The sequence below is a fragment of the Hyla sarda genome, assembly GCF_029499605.1.
Source record: "Hyla sarda isolate aHylSar1 chromosome 1 unlocalized genomic scaffold, aHylSar1.hap1 SUPER_1_unloc_1, whole genome shotgun sequence".
Taxonomy (NCBI): Eukaryota; Metazoa; Chordata; class Amphibia; order Anura; family Hylidae; genus Hyla; species Hyla sarda.
The window spans coordinates 404,550-432,544 of NW_026607570.1; the positions used below are offsets into that span (position 1 = coordinate 404,550).

At 43.9% G+C, this 27,995-nt stretch overlaps 1 protein-coding gene across 1 annotated transcript; it reads right to left on the minus strand.

Moving 5' to 3' along the window:
* Positions 1-729: 729 nt before the first annotated feature.
* Positions 730-27,899, minus strand: LOC130297919 (oocyte zinc finger protein XlCOF22-like). The gene is made up of 4 exons (XM_056550768.1): positions 27,855-27,899; positions 24,913-25,067; positions 24,745-24,819; positions 730-2,298 (listed from the first exon to the last, which is right to left on the minus strand). The coding sequence occupies exons 1-4, from the start codon at positions 27,897-27,899 to the stop codon at positions 939-941; spliced, it is 1,635 nt and encodes a 544-aa protein (XP_056406743.1). The 3' UTR covers positions 730-938.
* Positions 27,900-27,995: the final 96 nt, after the last annotated feature.

Here is a 27,995-nt window from a genome sequence, read left to right on the forward strand (position 1 = left end):
CTAATAACCTGCATGCGTCGTATGTCTTAGGGGGGATTAAACTGGCAGAGTCACTGGTAGAGAAGGATCTGGGTGACTTGTAGATCACAGACTACAGAATAGCACAATGTCAGGCTGCTGCTTCCAAAGCCGGCAGGATATTGTCATGTATAAAAAGAGGCCTGGACTCAAGGGGCAGGGACATAATACTCCCCCTTTATAAATCATTGGTACGGCCTCACCTGGAATATGCTGTTCAGTTTTGGTCGCCTGTTCATAAAAGGGACACTGCGGAGTTGGAAAGGGTGCAGAGACGCGCGACTAAACTAATATGGGGCATGGAACATCTTAGCTATGAGGAGCGATTAAAGGAGTTACAATTGTTTAGTCTTGAGAAGAGACGTTTAAGGGGGGATATGATAAACGTATATAAGTATATAAATGGCCCATACAAAAAATATGGAGAAAAACTGTTCCAGGTTAAACCCCCCCAAAGGACGAGGGGGCACTCCCTCCGTCTGGAGAAGAAAAGGTTTAGTCTAAAGGGGCGACACGCCTTCTTTACCGTGAGGACTGTGAATTTATGGAACGGTCTACCTCAGGAACTGGTCACAGCAGGAACGATTAATAAATTTAATACAGGGTTAGATACATTCCTGGAACAAAATAACATTAATGCTTATGCAGAATTATAAAACTACATCCCTTCCCCCAATATCCCACCACACCCCTACCCCTTAATTCCCTGGTTGAACTTGATGGACGTTTGTCTTTTTTTGACCGTACTAACTATGTAACTATGTAATATCACAACCATATACCACACTCTTCTCCTACCATGTAAACTATAGTGATGACATCGCTGGATCGGTGACTACGTTCTAAAAGAAAACTTTTCTTAACAATTGGTAACAAGTTTGGAGATGCAGTATATGATATATGTATAAATGTCAGATATCCTATGTACATGGTGAATATATAGATGTCTTATCTGCATCATTTATTGCTCTAAATTGGCTTCTCTCCTGTGTGAGTTCTTTTATGTTTAACAAGATGTGATTTGAAAATAGCTTCTCTCCTATGTGAGTTTTCTGATGTTTAAGAAGACTTGATTTGCCGGTATAACATTTCCCACATTCTGAACATGAAAATGGTTTCTCTCCTGTGTGAGTTCTTTGAGGTTTAACAAGACTTGATTTTTGGGAATAACATTTCCCACATTCTGCACATGAAAATGGCTTCTCCCCCGTGCGAGTTCTTTGATGTCTAACAAGATGTGATTTCTCAGTAAAACATCTCCCACATTCTGAGCATGAAAATAGCTTCTCTCCTATGTGAGTTTTCTGATGTTTAAGAAGATTTGATTTGCCAGTATAACATTTCCCACATTCTGAACATGAAAATGGTTTCTCTCCTGTGTGAGTTCTTTGATGTTTAACAAGACTTGATTTGTCAGTAAAACATTTCCTACATTCTGAGCATGAAAATGGCTTCTCCCCTGTGTGAGTTCTTTGATGTTTAACAAGACTTGATTTGTCAGTAAAACATTTCCCACATTCTGAGCATGAAAATGGCTTCTCTCCTGTGTGAGTTCTATGATGTTGAACAAGATGTGATTTGTCAGTAAAGCGTTTCCCACATTCTGAGCATGAAAATGCATTCTCTCCTGTGTGAGCTTTCTGATGTTTAAGAAGTTTTGATTTGCCAGTAAAACATTTCCCAAATTCTGAGCATGAAAATGGCTTCTCCCCTGTGTGAGTTCTTTGATGTTGAACAAGATTTGATTTCCTAGTAAAGCAGTTCCCACATTGTGAACATGAAAATGGTTTCTCCCCTGTGTGAGTTCTTTGATGTCGAGTAACATCTCCTTTGCAAGTAAAACATTTCCCACATTGTGAACTTGAAAATGGCTTCTCTCCTGTGCGAGTTATTTGATGTGTAAAAAGATTTGATTGCTGAGTAAAACATTTACCACTTCCTGAACCTGAAAACGGCTTCTCTCCTTTGTGAGTTCTCTGATGTACAACAAGACCTGATTTAAAAGTAAAACATTTCCCACATTCTGAGCATGAATATGGTTTCTTTCCTGTATGAGCTTGTTGATGTCCAACACCCCTTCTGTGACCTTTATTTTGCTGAACATCCTGTGATGACTGAGAAGACAGGACCTGTATATAAGGATGAGATGACAGATCTTGGCTGTGAAGGGCTGAGGGTGTATCTGGGATAATGGAATGTTCTTCATATGTATCTTGTGTGATATCATCATCTGCTTTATAATCTGAAGATATAAGATTCTCCTCTGATCTCCTGGTACAAGAATCTGCAGAGAATAACACAGATTATATAATTGAGTATTAACCTTATTTACATTTTTCCATCTAGAGTCACATGAGAGTTTGTTTTTTGTGGGACCAATTTTACTGTGAAATAGAAAACAAATTGTGGGATAAAATTCAATTGAAATAAAATGCAATTTTTCTAATTTGGGATTTTTTCATCACCTACCATACAACGTGATGTCACAACTGACGTTATACTTATCCATCAGGTCAGTATCATCATCCAACTTGTAGAGTTTTCCTTATGTTTTAATTTAAAAAAATACTTTAACCCCTTAAGGACTTTTTAAGGGTTTTTTCACTTTCATTTCATCCACCTCACCTTCTAAAAAATCAGAACGCTTTCAGTTTTCTACCTACAGACCCATATGAGGTTGTTTTTTTTTTGCGCTACCAATTTTACTTTGTAATGATATCAATAATTTCACCATAAAAAAAATTTTGTGAGGCAAAAATTGAAAAAAAAACCCAACCATTATTATGCAACATTTGGGGGCTTCCGTTTCTACGCAACGCACTTATCGGTAACAATGACACCTTAACTTTATTCTGTAGGTCCCTACGGTATAAGGACACCCAACTTATATAGGTTTGATTTTGTTTTACTTCTTTTAACCCCTTAACCCCTTCCCGCTATTGGACGTATGCATACGTCCAAGCAATCTCCTGCTCTGCCGTGGGCAGCGCAGGAGATCGCCGGTGGGACTCAGCTGTCAATCACAGCCGGAGTCCCACCGCAGTTGCCTGGGCCGCGATCGCGCCGATCCCGGCAGCATTAACCCCATAGATGCCGTGATCAGTTCTGATCACGGCATCTATGGTGTTTGCAGGGGGAGCGCTCTCCCCCTGCCCACCAACGGCGGTGCCGCGATAAAATAAGGGGGATCGGGGGTGTCCAAAACACTCTCGATCCCCCTGAAGGGATAGGAGTGAGGTGGCAGGGTTGTCACCCCTCCTATCCCTGCTATTGATCGGCCGGAGCGACCGACCAATAGCAGACTGGGGGCAGGGGGGGAGGATAAAAGTTCGGTTCCCCCCGCTATGCCCACCCATCGGTGTCCGGGCACAGCGGGGGGAACCGTGTAGTAGCGGCGGCGGCGGTCACTTACCTGGCGGCGGAGCTCCAGATGACGGCGGCGACTGTGATCATGGCGGCGGTGGAGGTGAGTATGGCGGCGGTGTGTCCGGGAGTCTGTTGCCTAGCAACATCTGCAGGGTGACAGTTTGGAGAGTGGTCTCTAAACTGTGGCCCTCCATATGTTGCAAAACTACAACTCTCACCATGCCTTGACAGCTGTTTGCTGGGTTGGCATGCTGGGATTTGTAGTTTTGCAAGATGGGGTTCAGGCTAGAGATCACTGACAGTGGTCTCTAAACTGTAGCCCTCCAGATATTACAAAACTACAACTCCCAGCATGCCCAGACAGCAGTTTGCTGTCTTAGCATGCTGAGATTTGTAGTTTTGCAACATCTGGAGGGCTACAGTTTAGAGACCACTGTCAGTGATCTCTAGCCTGAACCCCATCTTGCAAAACTACAAATTCCAGCATTCAGGAACAGCAAAAGGCTGTCTCGGCATGCTGAGAGTTGTACTTGTGTGCCTCCAGCTGTTGTATAACTACATCTCCAGGCATTCCCTTTGGCAATCAGTACATGCTGAGAGTTGTAGTTCTGCAACAGCTGGAGGCACACTGGTTGGGAAATACCGAGTTAGGTAATAGGTTCTATTTCCTAACACAGTATTTTCCAACCATTGTGCCTCCAGCTGTTGCAAAGCTACAACTCTCAGCATGCACGTTCTGTCAGTGCATGCTGGGAGTTGTAGTTTTGCCCCCCCTCCCATGTGAATGTACAATTTACATTCACACTGGCGGCGGATTACAGCGAGTTCCCCGCTTCAAGTTTGAGCTGCGGCAAATTTTCCGCGCAGCTCAAACTCCTAGCAGGAGACTCGGTGTAATCCGCCGCCAGTGTGAATGTAACCTAAAAACACTACACTACACTAACAGAAAATAAAGAGTAAAACACTTCACTACACTAACAGAAAATAAAGAGTAAAACACTTCACTACACTAACACAAAATAAAGAGTAAAACACTTCACTACACTAACACAAAATAAAGAGTAAAACACTTCACTACACTAACACAAAATAAAGAGTAAAACACTTCACTACACTAACACAAAATAAAGAGTAAAACACTTCACTACACTAACACAAAATAAAGAGTAAAACACTTCACTACACTAACACAAAATAAAGAGTAAAACACTTCACTACACTAACACAAAATAAAGAGTAAAACACTACATATACTCACATACACTGCCCCCCCTTCCCCCCCAATAAAAATGAAAACGTATTGTACGGCACTGTTTCCAAAACGGAGCCTCCAGCTGTTGCAAAACAAAAACTCCCAGCATTTCCGGACAGCCATTAACTGTCCAAGCATGCTGGGAGTTTTGCAACAGCTGGAGGCACCCTGTTTGGGAATCACTGGCTTAGAATACCCATGTGTCCACCCCTATGCAAATCCCTAATTTAGGCCTCAAATGCGTATGGCACTTTCTCACTCTGGAGCCCTGTCGTATTTAAACGCAACAGTTTAGGGCCACATATGGGGTATCGCCGTACTCAGGAGAAATTGCCTAACAAATTTTGGGGGGCTTTTTCTCCTTTTACCCCTTATGAAAAGGTAAAGTTGGGGTCTACACCAGCCTGTTAGTGTAAAAAAAAAATTTTTTGTACACTAACATACTGGTGTTGCCCCATACTTTTAAATTTCACAAGCGGTAAAAGATAAAAAGCCCCCAAAATTTGTAACGCAATTTCTCCTGAGTACGGAGATACCCCATATGTGAGCGCAAAGTGCTCTGCGGACGCACAACAAGGCTCAGAAGGGAGAGTGCACTATGTACATTTGAGGTCTAAATTGGTGATTTTACAGCGGTTCTGACATAAGCACAAAACAATAAATACTCACATGTGACCCCATTTTGGAAACTACACCCCTCACGGAATGTAACAAGGGGTATAGTGAGCCTTTACACCCCACAGGTGTCTGACAGATCTTTGAAACAGGGGTCTGTGAAAATGAAAAATAACATTTTTAATTTGCACAGCCCACTGTTCCAAACATCCGTCAAATGCCAGTGAGGTGTACATTCTCACTGCACCCTTTATTACATTCCGTGAGGGGTGTAGTTTTAAAAATGGGGTCACATATGGGGGGGTTCCACTGTTCTGGCACCACGGGGGGCTTTGTAAATGCACATGGCCAAATTCTCTCTCCAAAAGCTCAATGATGCTCCTTCTCTTCTGAGCATTGTAGTTCGCCCCCAGTGCACTTCACGTCCACTTATGGGGTATTTCCATACTCAGAAGAGATGGGGTTACAAATTTTGGGGGGTATTTTCTGCTATTATCCCTTGTCAAAATGTAAAATTTGGGGGAAAATAAGAATTTTAGTGTAAAAAAAAAAAATTTTTTTTTTACATATGCAAAAGTCGTGAAACACCTGTGGAGTATTAAGGTTCACTTTACCCCTTGTTACGTTCCCCAAGGGGTCTAGTTTCCAAAATTGTATGCCATGTGTTGTTGTGTTTTTGCTGTCCTGGCACCATAGGGGCTTCCTAAATGCGGCATGCCCCCAGAGCAAAATTTTCTTCCAAAAAGCCAAATGTGACGACTCCTCTTCTGAGACCTGTAGTGCGCCAGCAGAGCACTTTTCATCCCCATATGGGGTCTTTTCTGAATCGGGAGAAATTGGGCTTCAAATTTTGGGGGGTATTTCTGCTATTACCTTTTTTTTAAATGTTACATTTTTGCTAAACCAAGCATTTTTGGTAAAAAAATAATATTTTTTTTTTACATATGCAAAAGTCATGAAACACCTGTGGGCTATTAAGGTTCACTTTATCCCTTCTTACATTCCTCAAGGGGTCTAGTTTCCAAAATGGTATGCCATGTGTTTTTTTTTTTTTTTTTTGCTGTTCTGGCACCATAGGGGCTTCCTAAATGCAACATGCCCCCAAAAACCATTTCAGAAAAACGTACTCTCCAAAATCCCCTTGTCGCTCCTTCGCTTCTGAGTACTCTACTGCGCCCGACGAACACTTTACATAGACATATGAGCTATGTGGGCTACAAAATCAAGTATAAATTTTATCCTTTTACCCCCTTGTAAAAATAAAAAAATTGGGTCTACAAGAACATGCAAGTGTAAAAAATGAAGATTTTGAATTTTCTCCTTCACTTTGCTGCTATTTCTGTGAAACACCTAAAGGGTTAAAACACTGACTGAATGTCATTTTGAATACTTTGGGGGGTGCAGTTTTTATAATGGGGTCATTTATGGGGAATTTCTAATATGAACTTCAAACCTGAACTGGTCCATGAAAAATAGCGAGTTTGAAAATGTTTTGAAAAATTGTAAAATTGCTGCTGAACTTTGAAGCCCTCTGATGTCTTCCAAAAGTAAAAACTTGTCAATTTTATGATGCAAACATAAAGTAGACATATTGTATATGTGAATCCAAATAAAAATTATTTGGAATATACATTTTCCTTACAAGCAGAGAGCTTCAAAGTTAGAAAAATGCAAAATTTTCAATTTTTTCATCAAATTTGGGGATTTTTCACCAAGAAAGGATGCAAGTTACCACTAAAATTTACCACTATGTTAAAGTAGAATATGTCACGAAAAAACTATCTCGGAATCAGATTGATAAGTAAAAGCATTCCAGAGTTATTAATGTTTAAAGTGACAGTGGTCAGATGTGCAAAAAAGGGCTGCGTCCTAGAGGTGAAAATGGGCTGCGTCCTTAAGGGGTTAACCACCAAGCCCATTATGACCTTAACATCTGACCACTGTAATTTTAAGCATTAATAACTCTGGAATGCTTTTACTTATGAATTTGACTCCCAGATTGTTTGTTCGTGACATATTCTACTTCATGCTAGTGGTAAATTTTTGTCGATGCTTGCATCATTTCTTGGTGAAAAATTCCAAAAGTTCATGAAAAATTAGAAAATTTTGCATTTCCTAACAAGCTCTCTGCTTGTAAGGAAAACAGACATTCCAAATAAATTATATATTGATTCACATATACAATATGTCTACTTTATGCTTGCATCATAAAATTGACAAGTTTTTACTTTTGGAAGACATCAGAGGCTTCAAAGTTCAGCAGCAATTTTCCAACTTTTCACAAAATTTTCAAAATTGGAATTTTACAGGGACCAGTTCAGTTTTGAAGTGGATTTGAGGGGTCTTCATATTAGAAATACCCCACAAATGACCCCATTATAAAAACTGCACCCCTCAAAGTATTCAAAATGACATTCAGTAAGTGTGTTAACCCTTTAGGTGTTTCACAGGAATAGCAGCAAAGTAAAGGAGAAAATTCAAAATCTCCATTTTTGACACTCGCATGTTCTTGTAGACCCAGTTTTCAAATTTTTTCAAGGGGTAATAGGAGAAAATGCCCCCCAAAATGTGTAACCCAATTTCTCTCGAGTAGGAAATACCTCATATGTGAACATAAAGTGCTCTGTGGGTGCACTAGAGGGCTCATAAGCGAAGGAGCAACAATGGGATTTTGGAGAGTGAATTTTGCTGAAATGTTTTTTTAGGGGGCATGTCACATTTAGGAAGCCTCTATGGTGCCAGAACAGCAAAAAAAACAAAACACATGACATACTATTTTGGAAACTACACCCCTCAAGGCACGTAGAAGGGGTCCAGTGAGCCTTAACACCCCACAGGTGTTTGACGATTTTCCGTTAAAGTTGGATGTATACTTAAAAAAAAAATACATTTTTCACTAAAATGCATTTTCCCCCCAAATTTACCATTTTTACAAGAGGTGATAGGGGAAAATGCCCCCCAAAATTTGTAACCCCATCTCTTCTGAATATGGAAATACCCCATATGTGGACGTCAAGTGCACTGCAGGCGAACTACAATGCTCTGAAGAGAAGCACACTTGGCTTTTTTAAAGTAATTTTTGCTGAAATGGTTTTTGGGGGACATGCCACATTTAGGAAGCCCCTATGGTGCCATAACAGCAAAAAAACAACAACACATGGCATACTATTTTGGAAACTACACCCCTCAAGGCACTTAACAAGGGGTACAGTGAGCCTTAAAAGTGTTTGACGACTTTTCGTTGAAGTCGGATATGTAAATAAAATTTTAAAAAATTTCGCTAAAATGCATTTTTCCCCCCAAATTTTCAAATTTTACAAGAGGTAATAGGAGAAAATGCCCCTCCAAATTTGTAACCCCATTTCTTCTGAGTATGGAAATACCCCATGTGTGGATGTAAAGTGCTCTGCGTGCAAACTACAATGCTCAGAAGAGGAGGAGCGCCATTGAGCTTTTGGAGAGAGAATTTGTTTGGAATGGGAGTCAGGGGCCATGTGTGTTTACAAAGCCCCCCGTGGTGCCAGAACAGTGGACCCTCCCACATGTGACCCCATTTTGGAAACTATAACCCTCACAGAATGTAATAAGTAGAGATGAGCGAATCAAACTTGACGAACCTGAATTCGTTACGAATTTCATGAAAAATTTGATTCGCTACGAATATCGCTGCGATTCTATCGCACAAATCGCTTAATTAAACTCCATTTTACAGCGTTCCAGGCTATTGTAGAGCTAAGATGGCGGATCCACATGTGAGTACATGGGGCAGGGGATTATGGGAGGGCGGGAAACAGCGGCGGGAATGAAGGTAGGCGGGCTGACCCTGAACCACATGTGAGATGGAGCCTATCAGTGTTCACTGACCCCTGTGATGTCACAGCCCCTATATAATCGGCGGCCATCTTGTCTCACTTCATTTCATCTATGCACTCAGATGGAGAGGACGGGACTGTGTGCGTGTGAATAGCTCATACCACAGCGTTACACTGAAACTGCTAGTCACATCAGCATTAGGGAAAGGCAGGAGTGCAGAGTGCTGTGCTGTTACTCTGAGAAGGATCATTGATTGCTAAACCTCCTATTCACGTTATAGAGCATTGCAGCAGAGAGGGGCAGATAGCTGTCAGCTGCCTCATACAGATCTCCAAGCTGCCTGAACTTTATCCACCATCTTATCTCCTCATTTTTCAGCTCTATTGATTTTTTTTTCTCCACAAATCTTCTGCTGCTCAGAATTGTGTGACAGAGTGCAATTTAGGGTTTAATCCCTGGATTATTTTTTTTGTGGTGCTGCACTGTTGGGTCCTGCTGCTGTTCAGAAATAAGTCATATTAGTGTGGACTTTAGTGCCTTTTTACCATTTTTCACCTGTTACTCTGTCTCTGTGCTAAATTCAGTGTTATACCCCACGTTATACACCTGCCGGTGTATTAAAGAATTTTTTTTTTCCCTGAGTACAAATACGCTTAACAGTGGCCTTATCATTGCAAAGGGCCTAAATACAAGCAAATAGCGTACCATATACCACCTTTTTTTCTGTCTCTTTGCTAAATTAAGTGTTATACCACACGTTATATACCTGCCGGTGTATTAAAGAAAAAAAAAGTTTTTCCTGCGTACAAATACGCTTAACAGTGCGCTCATCATTGCAAAGGGCTACATACAACCAAGTAGTGTACTATTTAGTACCTGTATTTCTGTCTCGGTGCTAAATTCTGTGCTATTCCACACATTAGTATACACTGGCTGGTGTATACAACAAAAAAATTGTTTTTTTCTGCGTATAAATACGCTTAACAGTGCGCTCATCAGTGCAAAGGGCCTAAATACAACAAATTAGTGTACTATTTAGTAACTGTTATTCTGTCTAGGGCCTATATACTTTGAAAGGACAGCCGTAAGTAATCGCCTGCTGCTGTTCTATACCCTCATAAACGCACTAAGTATGTCAGGCAGGGAAGTGCCAGGACGTGCACAGAGAAGGGGCAGAGGCCTACATACGTCAGGCAGAGTTGGCAGCAGACTTGGGGCGAGCGGCAGCAGGAGTCGCAGCAATAGGCCTGAGCTCCCGTTAACACCCAGCGGTCGTGTCGTCGACCCATCTCTCCTCGTCAATTGGTTTGCACACTCATCCCCATCATCACAAGCGACATCTGACAACCCCAGTCAAGAGTCGGTGGGTTCCTCAGACACAACCCTCAGTTGGCATGGCCCGGGAGCAGTCCCTGTAATCCCATTGCCTTTGTCCTATGCTGTTCCCTCTCCCAAAGATGTATCTCATGTTTTGGGTTCAGCTCCACTATTTAGCGAGGATGATGTAATAGAGGACAGTTAGCATCTAATGGGCAGCGAAGAATGTGAGGAGACATGCGTCCCTTGCTCCGCAAGGCGGGCAAGTAGTGATGAGGAGAGTGACGTGGGAGGCGGTGTTTCAATTGTTCATGGTCCTGAGGCAGACACTGTTGTGGAACACGAGGAGGACATCAGTGACGTGCACAAATCTTTTGATGATGATGATGATGATGAAGCCGATCGCAATTGGGAGCCGGGTGCAGAAGCCGGGCTTCATCATCATCAGGAGAAGAGATTTGCTCTTTGTCTATGAGGCAGCAAGTTGGTAGCATGGTTGGCAATCAGCGTGGTGGTGGCAGTAGTGAAAATTCAGGAGCTAGACGTGCCAGGGGGAGACCACCTGCTTCGCGGCAAGCTACCATTCAGGGAGGTAGTGGAACAGGGGTTTCTAGAGACGGCGCCAATAGCAGTGAAATAGTGCGAACTGCGGGTGGGAAAATCAGCTACTCTGCGGTGTGGTTGTTCTTCATAAAGAATCCGGAGGACCTTAGCGTAGTCACATGCAAAATCTGTGGGCAGAAAGTGAAGTGTGGCCAGGGTCCCAATCTCGGCACCACGGCCCTGCATCAACACATGATTCGCCACCATAAAGCGGCCTGGGATAACCGTGGCTCCGAGGTACCGGTCCAGCCTGCCACATCACCTAGTGGCCATCCGCTCCCTCCGTCATCCAGCCAAGGCTCCACCACCTCAGCCGAAGGGAGCATTGTGTCAAACCCTCCTTCTTTCGCTCCTGCTTCCTCCGCTCGTAGTCAGCCATTCCTCCAACAATCGATCGGCGAAGCCATGTCCAAGAGACAACAGTATGCGCCCACTCATCCAACGGCGCAGAAGTTGAATGGGCTCCTGAAGTTGCTGGTGTTGCAGTCCCTCCCTTTCCAACTGGTGGACTCTGCAGCTTTCAGGGAATTGATGGCTTGTGCCGAGCCGAGGTGGAGAGTCCCAAGCCGTCATTTCTTTGCGAAGAAGGCAGTACCAGCCCTGCATAAGTTTGTACAAGAGAAGGTGGGCCAGTTCTTGAGCCTTTCGGTGTGTTCAAAAGTGCACGGCAGCGCCGACGTGTGGAGCTGTAACTACGGGCAGGGACAATACATGTCTTTTACGGCCCACTGGGTAAATGTTGTTCCTGCACAGCCACAACAGGAACTTGGACAGGTCACACCGCTTCCTCCTCCACTCTCTGGCTCCCAGGCAGTTGGTCCTTTTACAGTGTGCGCCTCCTCCACCTCCTCCCCGTGTCCTCGGCCTCCAGTGCACGTCCAAATCTCGGTGGCCCTTCATCATACCACGTGTGTAGGGCACAGCGGTGTCAAGCCGTCCTTCACATGGTTTGCCTTGGCGAACGGAGTCACACAGGGGAGGAACTGCTAAAGTTCATTAGGGAAGAAATCCGAGTATGGCTTACTCCACGAAATCTGGAAATGGGAACCATGGTGACCGACAATGGGAAGAACATTGTGGCCGCGCTGCGACAAGGAAGTGTGAACCATTCGCCCTGCATGGCACACGTGTAGAATTTGGTTGTCAAGAAGTTCATCGAGTCTTTACCCCATTTGCAAGATGTCCTGACAATGGCAAGGAAACTGTGCATGCACTTCAGCCACTCGTACACCGCCAAGCACACTTTGCTTGAGCTGCAGCGTCAGAACGGTATCCCACAACATAGTCTGATTTGTGACGTTGCTACACTTTGGAATTCCACCCTCCATATGTTGGACAGACTATACGAACAAAGAAAAGCCATCACAGATTTTTTGATGATACAAGCAGATAGGAGTACTCCCCTGTGTAACTTCAATGTGAACGAGTGGCAGCTCATACGTGACACCTGCCGTTTGCTGAGGCCTTTTGAGGAAGCCACATTTTTGTTAGTCGCTCGAATTACGCCATGAATGACGTAATTCCACTCCTACATTTACTCCAAAAAATTATTGAAAACATGGCTGGTCATGGCAATGGAGACGTTGCACCTACATCAGAAGGCTACATGAGTCCTGTGGGGGATGAACTGGAGGAGGATGATGAGGGGCAGAGCGGAGCACAGTTTACGGTGGATGAGATGGCCAGTGTTTCTGGTCATTGGACAGGAGAGGAGGAGCAGGAGCAGCCAGAGGAGCTGGAGGGTTATTACGAGGGAGGCGAGACAGAGGACCCAGACACACCGTGGCAGTATGCAGTGGAGATGGAGGCAGGTAGTCACAGCGAGTCACTGTCACAAATGGCACGATGCATGAGTTGCTTGCGTTGTGACCCCCGAATTGTCACAATTCATCAGCGCGATGACGTCCACATGGTCCATCCACTCGCAGGTCTGACTCGGGGGGCCCTCTGCGCTCACCTTCCACTGGCACGGTTGCTGGGGAGGGGAGGGGTGGCAGGAGCAGTACCGGCTCAATCAGCAGCAGCCTGAGTCTACAGTCGCTGATGAGTAGCTTCCTTCAGCCGCATAGTGAAGCAACTCATCAGCAGCAGGTGGACATGGAGCAGGACCTAAACCAGCAGGTGGTGGCTTACTTCGACATGACCCTGCCAACAACCGTTGAAGATCCGCTGGACTCATTCTGTGTCTTTCAGGAACTACTTGCCTCCCTGGTGCCTCTGGCCTTGGGCCTTACGCAAATTTTCGCATATGCGCAAATTCGGACGCCAGTCTCACACAGTAGTATTAGAGCCTTCTTTACACCACACAAGCTGGAAGCAGAGAGGGATGATCACTGTGATGTGTACTGTGAATAAAAAAAAAAAGAAAAAAAAAGAATATTCGTAATTGCGAATATATAGTGCTATATTTGAGAATATTTGCAAATTCGCGAATATGCGATATTCGCGAATAAAATTCGCATTGCAAAAATTTGCGAGCAACACTAGATCCGAGGACCTCACTAACCAACTCACTACAATCGCTTATAGCGACGGGCGGTGTGTACAAAGGGCAGGGACTTAATAAACGCCAGCTTATGACCCTCACTTACTGGTAATTCCTCGTTTTAAGGTTAAATAATTGCAATCCCAGATCCCTATCACGAACTGGTTTCAGGGTGCAACACGCACCTGTCCTTAAAAGATAGAGACACGCTAATCCGTTCAGTGGAGCGCTAGTGCGGCCCAGGACATCTGAGGCCATAACACACCTGTTATTGCTCCATCTCGCAATTGATCGGGCAAGGTAAGGGGTTATTAAAGCCTCTTGGGTACTGCTGAGGCCTATTCCTGACTGCTCCTGGTGCAATGTATGGGGTAATTAAACACTCTTGGGTAGTGTTATTGTTAAATTTACTGGTAATTTTATCAGTAATAAAATTGCATTTTGCAGAATGCTAACCGTTACACAACGGAACGCTTGTTGCGTGTGATTTTTTAATGAAAAAAAAAAATAGATGGAGAGGGATTAACTCTGCTTAATCATTTTTGGTGAATAGAATCCTTTTGCCATCTGATCTTTTGGAGACAGATGCACTTACACACATGTAATATTTTTTTTAACCAAATTTCAAACATTGTGTGGTTTATTACTTTTGAGAAGAATGTCTTTGGGTGGTCCACCATTCTTCATTATAGAGTCTTCTGGACTGCTGTATATGCGCTTGTTTTAAAAAAAAAGGTATTTTGTCACACAATTTCGATAAAAATTAAGCGTTTTTTTGGGGTGGATTGTGAAGCCTGGGTGACGGGTGTGTAGTGTGTACTCGTGCATCAGTCAACTCCAGTCTGTGTCCGTTAGGCAATATATGGGTTAATGATGCAGCAGAGGTGGGGCCTTGGTCTTGGGATTTCAATTATTTAAAAAAATTGAACATATTGTGTGGTTTATTATATTATAGAAGAATGTCTTTGGGTGGTCCACCGTCCTGCCTTATAGAGTCTTCTGAACTGCTGTATATGCGCTTGTTTTAAAAAAAATGGTATTTTGTCAGACAATTTCGATAAAATTTAGCGTTTTTTTGGGGTGGATTGTGAAGCCTGGGTGACGGGTGTGTAGTGTGTACTCGTGCATCAGTCAACTCCAGTCTGTGTCCATTAGGCAATATATGGGTTACTGATGCAGCAGAGGTGGGGCCTTGGTCTTGGAATTTCAATTATTTAAAAAAATGGAACATATTGTGTGGTTTATTATATTATAGAAGAATGTCTTTGGGTGGTCCACCGTCCTGCATTATAGAGTCTTCTGAACTGCTGTATATGCGCTTGTTTTAACAAAAAGGTATTTTGTCAGACAATTAAAAAAAAAATTGCATTTTTTTGGGGTGGATTGTGAAGCCCGGGTGTGTACTCGTGCATCAGCCAACTCGTGGCTGTGTCTTTCAGGCAATCTATGGGTTACTGATGCCGCTGAGGTGGGGCCTGGGTCTAGGAATTTCAATTATTTAAAAAAATTGAACATATTGTGTGGTTTATTATATTATAGAAGAAAGTCTTTGGGTGGTCCACCGTCCTGCCTTATAGAGTCTTCTGAAATGTTGGATATGCGCTTGTGCTTACACAAAGTTGTAAATTTAAAAAAAAATGTATACAATTTTGTTGATTTTGGGGTGGATTGTGAAGCCCTGTGTGTACTGGTGCATCAGCCAACTCCAGACTGTGTTCTTCAGGCAATAAATGTGTTCCTGATGCCCCAGAGGTGGGGCCTGGGTCTGGGAATTAAACATTTTTGGATTGCGGGTGCTACAAAAAAAGATGGACACACCCTACTCCATTCAGTGGAGCGCGCCTGCGGCCCCGGACATCTGAGGGCATGACACACCTGTTATTGCTCGATCTCAGGAGAAGGGGGTTCATCATCGGGAGAAGAGAGTTGCAGGTTGCCCTTGAGTCAGCAAGGCGGTAGCACGGTTGGCAGTCAGCGTGGTGTGGCAGTAGTGGAAATTCTGGAGCCAAACGTGCCCGGGGGAGACTACCTGCTTCGTGGCAGCTTACCTTTCCGGGAGTTAGCAGGTTACCAGCACCGGTCGATGAAAGATAGAGACACGCTAATCCGTTCAGTGGAGCGCGCCTGCGGCCCCGGAAATCAGAGGGCATAACACACCTGGTATTGCTCGATCTCGCAATTGATCGTGCAAAGGTAGGGGGTTATTAAAGCCTCTTGGGTACTGCTGAGGCCCACTCCTGACTGCTCCTGGTGCAATGTATGGGGTAATTAAACACTCTTGGGTAGTGTTGTTGTTTTTTTTTTATTTACTGATAATTATATCAGTAATAAAATAACATTTTCCAGAATGCTAATCGTTACACAACGGAACGCTTGTTGCGTGTGATTTTTTAATGAAAAATAATAATACGGACAGGGATTAAAGGGGTACTCCGCCCCTAGACATCTTATCCCCTATCCAAAGGATAGGGGATAAGGTGTCAGATCGCCAGGGTCCCGCTGCTGGGGACCCCGGGAATCATTGCTGCAGCACCCCGCTATCATGACTGCGCAGAGCGAGTTCGCTCTGCACGTAATGACGGGCAATACAGGGGCCGGAGCACCGTTACGTCACGGTTCCGCCCCTCGTGACGTCATGGACCACCCCCGTCAATACAAGTCTATGGGAGGGGGCGTGGCGGTCGTCACGCCCCCTGCCATAGACTTGCATTAAGGGGACGAGCCGTGATGTCATGAGGGGCGGAGCCATGATGTCACGCTGCTCCGGCCCCTGTATCGCCTGTCATTACGCACAGAGCGAACTCACTCTGTGCAGTAATGATGGCCGGGTGCTGCAGCAGTGATCCCCGGGGTCCCCAGCAGCGGGAACGCAGCGATCTAACATCTTATCCCCTATCCTTTGGATAGGGGATAAGATGCCAGGGGCGGAGTACCCCTTTAACTCTGCTTTATCATTTTGGGCGAAAAAAGTCCTTTGGTGATCTGATCTTTTGGAGACAGATGCGCTTACACACATATTGAATTAGTTTTTGTAAAAACATTTCAAACATTATGTGGTTTATTATTTTTGAGAAGAATGTCTTTGGGTGGTCCACCGTCCTGCATTATATAGTCTTGTGAACTGTTGGATATGCGCTTGTTCTTATAGAAAGGTATTTCTTTAAAAAATTTCAAAAATGTTGTTGTTTTTTGGAGGGGATTGTGAAGCCCGGGTGTGTACTGGTGCATCAGCCAACTCCAGGCTGTGTCCTTCAGGCAATATATGGGTTCCTGATGCCGCAGAGGTGGGGCCTGGGTCTGGAAATTTCTAAATTTTGGATAGCGGGTGCTACCTATGAGAAATCTTTGTCAAAAATGTCATATATTGTGTTGTTTTTTGGGGGGGATTGTGAAGCCCTGGTGTGTACTCTTGCATCAGCCAACTCCAGGCTGTGTCCTTCAGGCAATATATGGGTTCCTGATGCCGCAGAGGTGGGGCCTGGGTCTGGAAATTTCTAAATTTTGGATAGCGGGTGCTACCTATGAGAAATCTTTGTCAAAAATGTCATATATTGTGTTGTTTTTTGGGGGGGATTGCGAAGCCCTGGTGTGTAGTGTACTAGTGCATCAGCCAACTCCACGCTGTCCATTCAGCCACTAAATGGTCTCCTCTTGCTGCCAACATGTCCACGTTATGTCATTCAGTCACTATATGGTCTCCTGACACTGATGCCACCACCAGGCTCTGTCATTGTGCTGCTGTGCGGCAGTGATTCTAAGAGCGATGCCGATAATCTGCATGCTATTCTGAATAACAGTATTATTTCACTACCCCAGCACACTCCATATGCTTTTTAGGACACAGCAAAGTGTTCTATACCCCTATAGAGGCTGTATGTAGGCTAGAAACAGTCTTTTTTAATATCGATTCACCGCGAATAAATTCGGATCGAAACAAACTTTTGGGGAAAATTCGGCGAATCGGCCTAATCGAATTTTTGAAAAGTTTGCTCATATCTACTCCTCCTCTTCTGTGCATTGTAGTGTGCCAGCAGAGCACTTGATGTCCACACATGGGGTATTTCCATACTCAGAAGAAATGGGGTTACAAATTTTGGGGGTAATTTTCTCCTATTACCCCTTGTAAAAATGTAAAATTTTAGGAAAAAACAGCATTTTAGTGAAATTATTTTTTTTCCTTTACACATCCAAATTTTACAAAAAGTTGTCAAACACCTGTGGGGTGTTAAGGCTCACTGTACCCCTTGTTATGATCCTTAAGGGGTGTAGTTTCCAAAATAGTGTGCCACGTGTATTTTTTTTTTTGCTCTTCTGGCACCATAGGGGCTTCCTAAATGTGACATGCCCCCCAAAAACTATTTCAGCAAAATTTACTTTCCAAAAGTGACTCCTTCTCTTCTGAGCATTGTAGTTCACCCGCAGAGAATTTTACATCCTAACATGGGGTATTTCCATACTCAGAAGAGATGGGGTTATATATTTTGGGGGTCATTTTCTCCCATTACCCTTTGCAAAAATGGTTAACTTGGGGAAAAAAACTGCACTTTAGTGAAAATTTTTTATTTTTCATTTACACATCCGACTCGTCAAACACCTGTGGGGTGTTAAGGCTCACTGGACCCCTTGTTACGTGCCGTCTGGGGTTTAGTTTCCAAAAAGGTATGCCACGTGGGGGTTTTCTGCTGTTCTGGCACCAAAGGGGCTTCCTAAATGTGACATGCCCCCCAAAAACCATTTCAGCATAATTCAATCTCCAAAATCCCATTGTTGCTCCTTCCCTTCTGAGCCCTCTACTGCGCCCGCTGAACACTTGACATACACATATGAGGTATTTCCTTACTTGAGAGAAATTGGGCTACAAATTTTGGGGGGCTTTTTCTCCTATTACCCCTTGTAAAAATTCAAAAACTGGGTCTACAAGAACATGCGAGTGTAAAAAAATTGAGATTTTGAATTTCCTCCTTCACTTTGCTGCTATTCCTGTGAAACACCTAAAGGGTTAACACACTTTTGAATACTTTGAGGGGTGCAGTTTTTATAATGGGGTCATTTGTGGGGAATTTTTAATATGAAGGCCCTTCAAATCCACTTCAAAACTGAACTGGTCCCTGAAAAATTCAGATTTTGAAAATGTTGTGAAAAATTGTAAAATTGCTGCAGAACTTTGAAGCCTTCTGGTGTCTTCCAAAAGTAAAAACCTGTCAACTTTATGATGAAAATATAAAGTAGACATATTGTATTTGTGAATAAATATATCATTTATTTGGAATGCCTGTTTTCCTTACAAGCAGAGAGCTTCAAAGTTAGAAAAATGCTAAATTTTCAATTTTTTCATCAAATTTTGGAATTTTTCACCAAGAAATGATGCAAGTATCGACAAAAATTTACCACTAACATGAAGTAGAATATATCACGAAAAAACTATCTCGGAATCAGAATGAAAAGTAAAAGCATCCCAGAGTTATTAACGCTTAGGCTGGGTTCACACTGTGGCATTTCTGGGCAGAATTTCTGCCGGAGATCAAGTTGGCAGCACTAGGACCCCGCAGACTGCATTGTCGTCCCCATAGATGCCAATGCATTTCTGAGCAGATCTCCCTAAAGATCCACCCAGAAATGCATTGCCATCTATGGGGACAGCAATCTAGTCTGTGCGGTCTTAGTGCCACCGGCTAAATCTCCAGCAGAAATTCTGCCCAGAGATTCCGTAGTGTGAACCTAGCCTTAAAGTTACAGTGGTCAGATGTGCAAAAAATGGCTGCGTCCTTAAGGTGAAAATGGGCTGGTTCCTTAAGGGGTTATACCCCACTGGCACTTGACAGATCTTTGGAACAGTGGACTGTACAAATAAAAAATTTTAATTTTTCATTTTCACAGACCAATGCTCAAAAAATCTATCAGACACCTGTGAGGTGTAAATGCTCACTGCACCTCTTATTATGGGTGTAGTTTCCAAAATGGGGTCAGATGTAGGGGGGGGGGGGGTCACTGTTCCGGCACCATGGAGGCCTAAACGCACATGGCCTTCAATTTCAGACAGATTCTCTCTCCAAAAGCCCAATGGCGCTCCTTCTCTTCTGAGCCCTGTAGTTCACCCGCAGACCACTTTACATCCACATGTGGGGTATTTTCTGACTCAGAAGAAATGGGGTTACAAATTTTGCAGGGCTTTTTCTCCTATTACCCCTTGGGAAAATGATAAAATTGGGGTAACACCAGCATCTTAGTAAAAAAAATTTTAATTTTTTTTTATTTTCACCTCCAATTTGTCAAACACCTGTGGGATGTTAAGGCTCACTATACCCCTTGTTACTGTACGTGAGGGATGTAGTTTTCAAAATGGGGTCACATGTGGGTGTTTTTTTATGTTTATGTCAGAACTGCTGTGACTTTCGGCCTCAAATGTATATGGTACACTCTCCCTTCTGAGCCATGTTATGCGCCTGCAGAGCACTTTGCGTCAAAATATACAATTTTGTTTTCCTTTTACCTCTTGGGAAAATTAAAAGTATGGGGCAACACCAGCATGTTAGTGTAAAAAATGTAATTTGTTTACACTAACATGCTGGTGTAGACCCCAAATTTACCTTTCCCTAAGGGGTAAAAGAAGAGAAAAAAAATTGTAACCCATAACTGTTCCCTTGAAATATGAGAGGGCTCCAAAGTGAAAGACCCCCGTCATTATCCCCCCCATGTAATCATCCAGACCCCCGTCATTATCCCCCCCCCCCCCCCTGCATCATCACCGCCTGTCAATCCCTTCATCAGTGGTTTTCAACCTGGGGACCTCTAGATGTTGCAAAACTACAACCTCCAGCATGCCCGGACAGCCATCGGCTGTCTGGGCATGCTGGGATTGTAGTTTTGAAACCTCTGGAGGTCCGCAGGTTGAAGACCACTGCGGCCTTCATCATCATCCCCCCCTTCATCAGCATGCCCAGACAGTCCGGGAATGCTGGGAGTTGTAGTTTTGAAACCTCTGGAGGTCTGCAGGTTGAAGACCACTGTGGCCTTTTTGTTTTGTACTCACCTCCCCTTGGCAGGAAGTTAGGGTGAGCTGGTCCTAGTGATGTTGCCTTGACGACGACGCACAGGGACGTTGCGCATGAAGAGGGCCCTCCGGTGAAAATGGACAGCCCGGAACGACTATCCCTCCCCACCGGATGGTCCCTGCAGCATAGATGGCCCGGACCAGCTCACCCAAACTGGGGGGGTGAGTACAAAACAAAAGAGGGGGGGGGCCTGGATGATGACGAAGGCCGAAGTGGTCTTCAACCTGCGGACCTCCAGAGGTTTCAAAACTACAACACCCAGCATGCCCAGACAGCCGATGACTGTCTGGGCATGCTGGGAGTTGTAGTTTTACAACATCTGGAGGTCCGCAGGTTGAAGACCACTGAAAAGGGATTGACAGGCGGAGAGATCACTCGAGTATAAGCCGAGGGGGGCGTTTTCAGCAAGAAAAATGGTTATACTCGAGTAAATACGGTAGGTATTACACATCACACACTAATATTTTTTTTTACATTTTTTTTATTTTTTTGTATAGGTAATATCACCAGCTCATATTATTTTTTTTGTATAGGTAATATTACCAGCTCATATTTTTTTTTTTATGGATTTTCCGTGTCCTGTGCAGTATCTCTCCCAGAAGTCCACTTGATGGCCCACGTGGTGGTCTACACCCCGAAGTCATCAATTCTTACTCTAAGAGAGAGTTTGCAGCTGTTCCTGGAGACGGTTAACATTAACCTCTGCATGGTGGAATAATAGGTCACGGTGTTTATCAGGATCAGTAGAAGCATCACCCACTCCATGATTATGGTGGTGATTTCACGGATCTCGTCCCAGTCTTCATCATCATAGAATAATTCCTGTAATGTTTTATATCCAAAGTAGAAAATTGCGCAGGTAAAAGCCAGGCCACAGCAGGTGCATCTACTATGGTGGATGACTTTGTTTGCTCCTGGTAATTTATACATCTGGATGGACTGCCCAAGGTAGTATAAGGCTTCACATGTAATGGAAATTATCGTGCTGACAAAGTGTATCCTGGGATATTCTTCGGGGGACAGTACATGCATGACAGCTGTACCAAAACAGGAGGCCCACACAATGGCCAGCAGGATCCTCTGGATCAGGACCTGATGACCCCTGAACTCTTCAGTATGCATAACCATATACTTATAAATAAGAAAGGTTAGTACCAAAGTGCCAATGGATGTCCCTATGAAACCAATTCTCAATAATATGTTTTCGGGAAAGAAATTTCCCACGTCACTGTGAAGGAAAAGAAACCAATGTTATTGTGGATATTTCCTCACTCCCAACCCATGAAATAAGAATCTTGTGCTTGTTTATCTTACCTGATGTGCATCAGTGGCGAGGCGGCATGGCCGAGGACGACCGTCACGATGTAGCTGGTGGCAAGCCAGGCCGCACACCAAAACGCCAACAGAAGGGGGACGAACCCCAAACCTTTTAGCTCCATCTCAGTCAAGAAGAAGAAATAGAAGTTGCTAATCGCACTGTAACAATCTACAGAATGAAGGCTCGGGCGGCTGTCAGTGGAATGTCAGGACTCCAGCTGTCTATGACATCACATGTCTGATGTCACGATGACTGCTTGTTTCTTAGAGCTGCCATGATTTAGTATCTGCTATGGACAGAACCTGATGTTTCTACTATGGACCTTACAGACCCCAGAACCCAAGTAATTAGTGCAGGGCCTCCATTTTGATCATCTCATATTTCACATTATTTGAGTTCCAGGGCTCGGATACATTTGCACCCTCTATAGCAGTGGTCTCTAAGCTGTGAACCCCCAACCGCTGCAAAACCACAACTCCCAGCATGCCCGGACAGCAACTTTGCATAAGGAAATAGTCTAATTAAACTTTTCTTATATATAGACTCCCCGACATCTCCAAGGATAAGCATCTAAGGGTCTCGTTCGATCTTAATGTTATACCTTTTTTCAATAAGATCGATGATTCCAAAATGTATGAATATAGAAATAATTCCATATAAGATACAAAAAGTTAGCATCCTCCATTTGACATTTTGGACAGCTTGCATCCTGTCTGAGGCCCATACGCTTCAATCCCCATGGAGTATAATACATCCTATACGAAATCTTAGACTGTACTATTACATGGGCCTTATTATATCATGTACATTTCATGTTTACAATGGCTCTGCCCCATGAATCTGAATATAAACCCCCCCAAGTCCCTTTCCCATCTAACCTTGATAGCATCAACATTTTATACATTTTTGTCATGGGTTTAGGGACAGGGGGCCCTCTCATTAATTCAACAAGGGGATGTGAATGTTCTCTCCTCAACTCTCCTTTTATTGATTTATGATCTGCGTTACTTATTTGTAAAAAAACAATTGTGGTGCCTTGGTGGGGATGTAGGGTAGTTGGGGTGTTCCTGTTAGGGATAATAAAGGGCGCGATAACCCTTGTCACTCGTGATGCCAGGGTGAGGGTTAAATACTGTAATGTTGCTAGGGCCTATCGCCACCCTTCCCAAGAGCGATAGTAAATGGATTGTCCACAACCCCTGTTTAACGGAAAACTTGCAGGAACATTTACTGAAGATTTTCTGAAGCAGGCAATAGCAATAACAGTCCAGATAACAGATTCTATTTCTAGTTGATCAGCAATTGACAGTTGGTTGGGATCAGATAAGCTCAATTTAGCTATTAGAAGATTCCGTAGCATAGATCAGCTGGATTTAGGGGTGCATTTAGGTCCAGTGATCTTGCAGAGAGTAGCGGTGAATGATTGAAGTATAACCGCTTTGGTATAGGCCGAGGCCTCAAGGCTTTGGCCTAGAAAACGTACTTGAAAGTTGCGGAGGTCCTACCTCGTTCAGTGACAGCAACCCAAGAGAGCGAATAATGTCCGCAGCTCCCTTATATGGGCAGGGGCCGGCCGTTTTGGATTGGTCCATAACAACTGTCACTCACCGTTACAAGACATTGTGGGTGAACATGTGACACAAGAACCACCTAAGGTCCTTCAACATACCATAGAGTTCTAAGTAACGGGTCACATGACCTATGGTCCTGCGACGCCAAACAAGTGAATAATACAATATACATATATACAATGATAATGGTTATAAATATTAACCCCTTAAGGACCGAGGGTTTTTCCATTTTTGCATTTTCGTTTTTTCCTCCTTGCCTTTAAAAAATTCATAACTCTTTCAATTTTGCACCTAAAAATCCATATGATCGCTTATTTTTTACGCCACCAATTCTACTTTGTAATGAAGTCAGTCATTTTGCCTAAAAATCTACGCTGAAATGGAAAAAAAATCATTGTGAGACAAAATTGAAAAAAAAAAAACGCTGTTTTGTAACTTTTGGTGGCTTCCGTTTCTACGTAGTACATTTTTTGGTAAAAATGTCACCTTATCTTAATTCTGTAGGTCCCTACTATTAAGGTTGTATTGTCTCTCGTCCATGGGGATCAGACTGGCTTAATGCCAGGTAAATCTATGGTAGATAATATTAGGAGAGTGTATCTTAATTTGCAGATGACTCAGGAGGGTGCAGGGGCTAGATCGATTTTTTTCATTGGACGCTGCCAAGGCATTTGATAGCGTCAAATGGAATTATCTATGGAAGGTGCTGGGGGCTATGGGGTTCGGGCCCAGGTTTCTTTCCTATGTTAAACTCCTTTATCAATGCCCGACTGCCTGTCTTCGGGTTAATGGATGGCTTTCCCCATCATTTGAGTTGAGGAGAGGTATGCGGCAGGGGTGCCCCCTGTCGCCTCTACTCTTTGCACTAGCTATAGAGCCGCTGGCTTGCCTCCTGCGATTCTCACCTGATCTAATTGGATTCCGTTATGGATCCATGGACGAGAGAGTAGCGCTCTACGCAGATGATATGTTACTGTTTTTTTGTGATACTGCTAGGTCCCTGACCCCTGCTATGTCTATTATTAACGAGTTTGGTATCTACTCTGGCCTGCTCATTAATTGGGATAAGTCGGTACTGATGCCCCTGGATCCTTTGCCTGGTATTCCTCAGATAGCCCTCTCTAATATCCAGGTGGTTAAGGAATTTAAATATTTGGGTATTACCATCACACCCCTTTTACATGATTTTATACTCCGGAATCTGACACCCCTACTGGACAGGAGTTCTCAGAAGGTAGCTGTCTGGTGTAAATTGCCGATCTCAGTGGTTCGCCGGACTAATCTAATAAAAATGGTGCTCATGTTGCAGTTATTGTGTGTGCTGCTGAACTCACCTGTGTGGATAGCAATGTTTTACTTTCATAGGATACAGCGGCTTTTCAGGCAGTTGGTGTGGGAGGGTGCGACTGCTAGGATCAAATTTGAGACATTACAAAGGGGAAAACCTTCGGGTGGACTGGCGTTTCCTAATCCCTGGTTGTATTATCTTGCCTCGCAACTACATCAGGTTAGGGGGTGGGCGAAGACGTCTCTCCTGGGTCCTACGGGTAGATTGTTTATGGCCAAACATGGAGGGAGGGTGCCATTGTATATTCTGGAAATTGGAGCCCTGACCAGACCTCCGGATTCCTCTCCCACCACCCAGCTCCTTTGCAAGCTTTGGGGCCACACGCGTAAGCTACTGGGTATTACAAGTTTCATGTCGTGTACACCGCTGTGGCGTAACCCGGGCTTGCCGGTTTTCTGTTCTTTTGTGGATGCTGGTTATTGGGAGAGAAAGGGACTGTGTGAAGTGGGGCAGTTGGCTGTACAAGGGGTAGTCCGATCTTTTGAGGACTTGCAGGATGAGTTCGCTTTACCGCGCTCATCATTTTATCGATACCTGCAACTCCGTCATGTGTACGAATCTCAGAATCGGCTGTGGCTGATGGAGGTACAAGCTAACAGTCGTCCTGGAATCTGTAGTTACTAATAGGGAATCTGCTGGAGTTATTTCTTGGCTGTACGGTGAGCTCTTGAGTTATTACCATGAACATTTCCCCTTAACAATCCGAACTAAGTGGGAGAGAGACCTTGGTGGGCTGAGTGACGAGGAATGGTCTACTGCTTTGTCGCTTACCCCGTCATTGTCCATGTCAGAGTCTAATAGACTGTCGCAGTTGTTCTTTTTGCACAGGGTGTATAGGACCCCACTGTTCTTACATAGTATTGGTGTGCGGTCTGACTCTGCCTGTCCTAGGCGTGGTGAGTTGGAGGCTCACCTGCTTCACATGGTGTGGGCGTGTCCCATCTTAGATACATATTGGGCTGATGTGATACATCTTATCAGGGCTGTTTATGGGGTTACACTGCATAGAGAACCTAAGGTGTGCTTACTTGGCCTTATTAGTTATGATGAGGAACCCTCCTTGAGAGAAGTGGGGATCTTACGTGTGCTGTATCAAGCCAGGAAACTGATCGCGCAGTTCTGGATCAGACCGTCACCTCTGGGAGTAGCTGATCTTATTAAAAGATTACGGCAGTGCGCTTGGAGAAAGGGATATATATTAAACGTAACGTTGAAAGGAAATTTGAGGGTGTTTGGGGACCCTGGGTACACCATTTTGCCCCCCACCCCCCCCGACGACTGGTTCCTAAATGATTGTGAGTCCTTGGGCTGTACTTGCCATGGTATGCTTGGCTTGAATTCTGATGATTTATGTATGTGGCTTCTCTCCTTTCCCTATCAGCTTTTTTTTTTTTTTTTTTATCTCTATCCTTCTCTGGTGGCTTTGTTGGAATGCCTGTAGGTACCGCTTGCTGAGGTTATGTGTGCAAGAAGTGAGGGAGCGATTTCATCGGGATATGGGTATATTTGAACCTCTAGTTACATAGTTACATAGTTAGTACGGTCGAATAGTTCAACCAGGGAATTGAAGGGTAGGGGTGTGGCGCGATATTGGGGAAGGGATGGGATTTTATATTCTTCATAAGCATTAATGTTATTTTGTTCCAGGAATGTATCTAATCCTGTTTTAAAGCTGTTAATTTTTGCTGCTGTGACCAGTTCCTGAGGTAGACTGTTCCATAAGTTCACAGTTCTCATGGTAAAGAAGGCGTGTCGCCCCTTGAGACTAAACTTTTTCTTCTCCAGATGGAGGGAGTGCCCCCTCGTCCTTTGGGGGGGGGTTTAACCTGGAACAGTTTTTCTCCATATTCTTAGTATGGGCCATTTATATACTTATATACGTTTATCATATCCCCCCTTCAACGTCTCTCCTCAAGACTAAACAATTGTAACTCCTTTAATCGCTCCTCATAGCTAAGATGTTCCATGCCCCATATTAGTTTAGTCGCGCGTCTCTGCACCCTTTCCAGCTCCACAGTGTCCCTTTTATGGACAGGTGCCCAAAACTGAACAGCATATTCCAGGTGAGGCCGTACCAATGCTTTATAAAGGGGGAGTATTATGTCCCTGTCCCTTGAGTCCATGCCTCTTTTTATACATGACAATATCCTGCCGGCTTTGGAAGCAGCAGCCTGACATTGTGCTATTCTGTAGTCTGTGATCTACAAGTACATCCAGATCCTTCTCTACCAGTGACTCTGCCAGTTTAATCCCCCCTAAGACATACGACGCATGCAGGTTATTAGTACCCAGATGCATAACTTTACATTTATCCACATTGGACCTCATTTGCCAAGTGGATGCCCAGACACTTAGTCTATCCAAGTCATCTTGTAACCTATACACCTCCTCTATAGACTGTACCGTGCTACAAAGCTTGGTGTCATCTGCAAAGATAGAAACAGAGCTGTTAATGCCATCCTCTATATCACTGATAAATAAATTAAATTAATTAGTTCACTACTAGTATGTATTATTGATGCTGCATTGGGGAGAGATGAATGGTTTGTTTGTAAGGTGGGTGGGGGTTACTGTTAGTGTACTGTTTTTGTTTTAAAAATGTTTAAGATCTTAATAAAAATATCAGATTTAAAAAAAAAAAAGAGAGAAGTTTTCCAGGTCCTTATACGGCAAGGACTGAAGGTCAAGCCATCCAAGTGTCACCTGTTAAAGCCACAAGTGCACTATCTAGGACATGTCGTAAGTGCCGATGGTGTCCAACCTGACCCCGAGAAAAGAAGTGCTGTGAGGAACTGGCCTACACCCAAGACAGTACGAGACGTCATAAGTTTCCTGGGATTTGCCGGCTACTACTGACGTTTCATCCCTCACTTTGTACAAATTGCTGGCCCCTTGACTGCCTTACTGAGGGGTACTGCCAAGGAAAATTATAATGGGAGGCTCCCGATACAATGGGCTGAAGACCAAGAAACTGCCTTCCGAGCTTTAAAGTACCTTCTTACAGAACCTCCTATCTTGGCCTATCCTGACTACGGTAAGCCGTTCCGCTTATATACTAAGGCCAGTTTCGAAGGACTGGGAGCCGTCTTATCTCACCTCCAAGATGGTAAAGAGAGGGTAATAGCCTACGCCAGCCGTCATCTTCGAGGCGCGGAAATGAACGATGACAACTATAGCTTTTTCAAGTTGGAGCTCTTGGCCCTGGTCTGGGCCATCACTGAAAAATTCAAGGATTAT

Excerpts from the sequence above, each read along its gene's own strand:
- LOC130297919 (XM_056550768.1), bottom strand. The coding sequence starts at position 27,899 with ATGACGGCTGGCGTAGGCTATTACCCTCTCTTTACCATCTTGGAG. Across the intron at positions 25,068-27,854 it reads CTCTCTTTACCATCTTGGAG|CTTGCAAAGGAGCTGGGTGG; the intron begins GTGAGATAAGAC and ends GTGGCCCCAAAG. Across the intron at positions 2,299-24,744 it reads AAACATTGCTATCCACACAG|TTGTACCAGGAGATCAGAGG; the intron begins GTGAGTTCAGCA and ends CTCTGCAGATTC.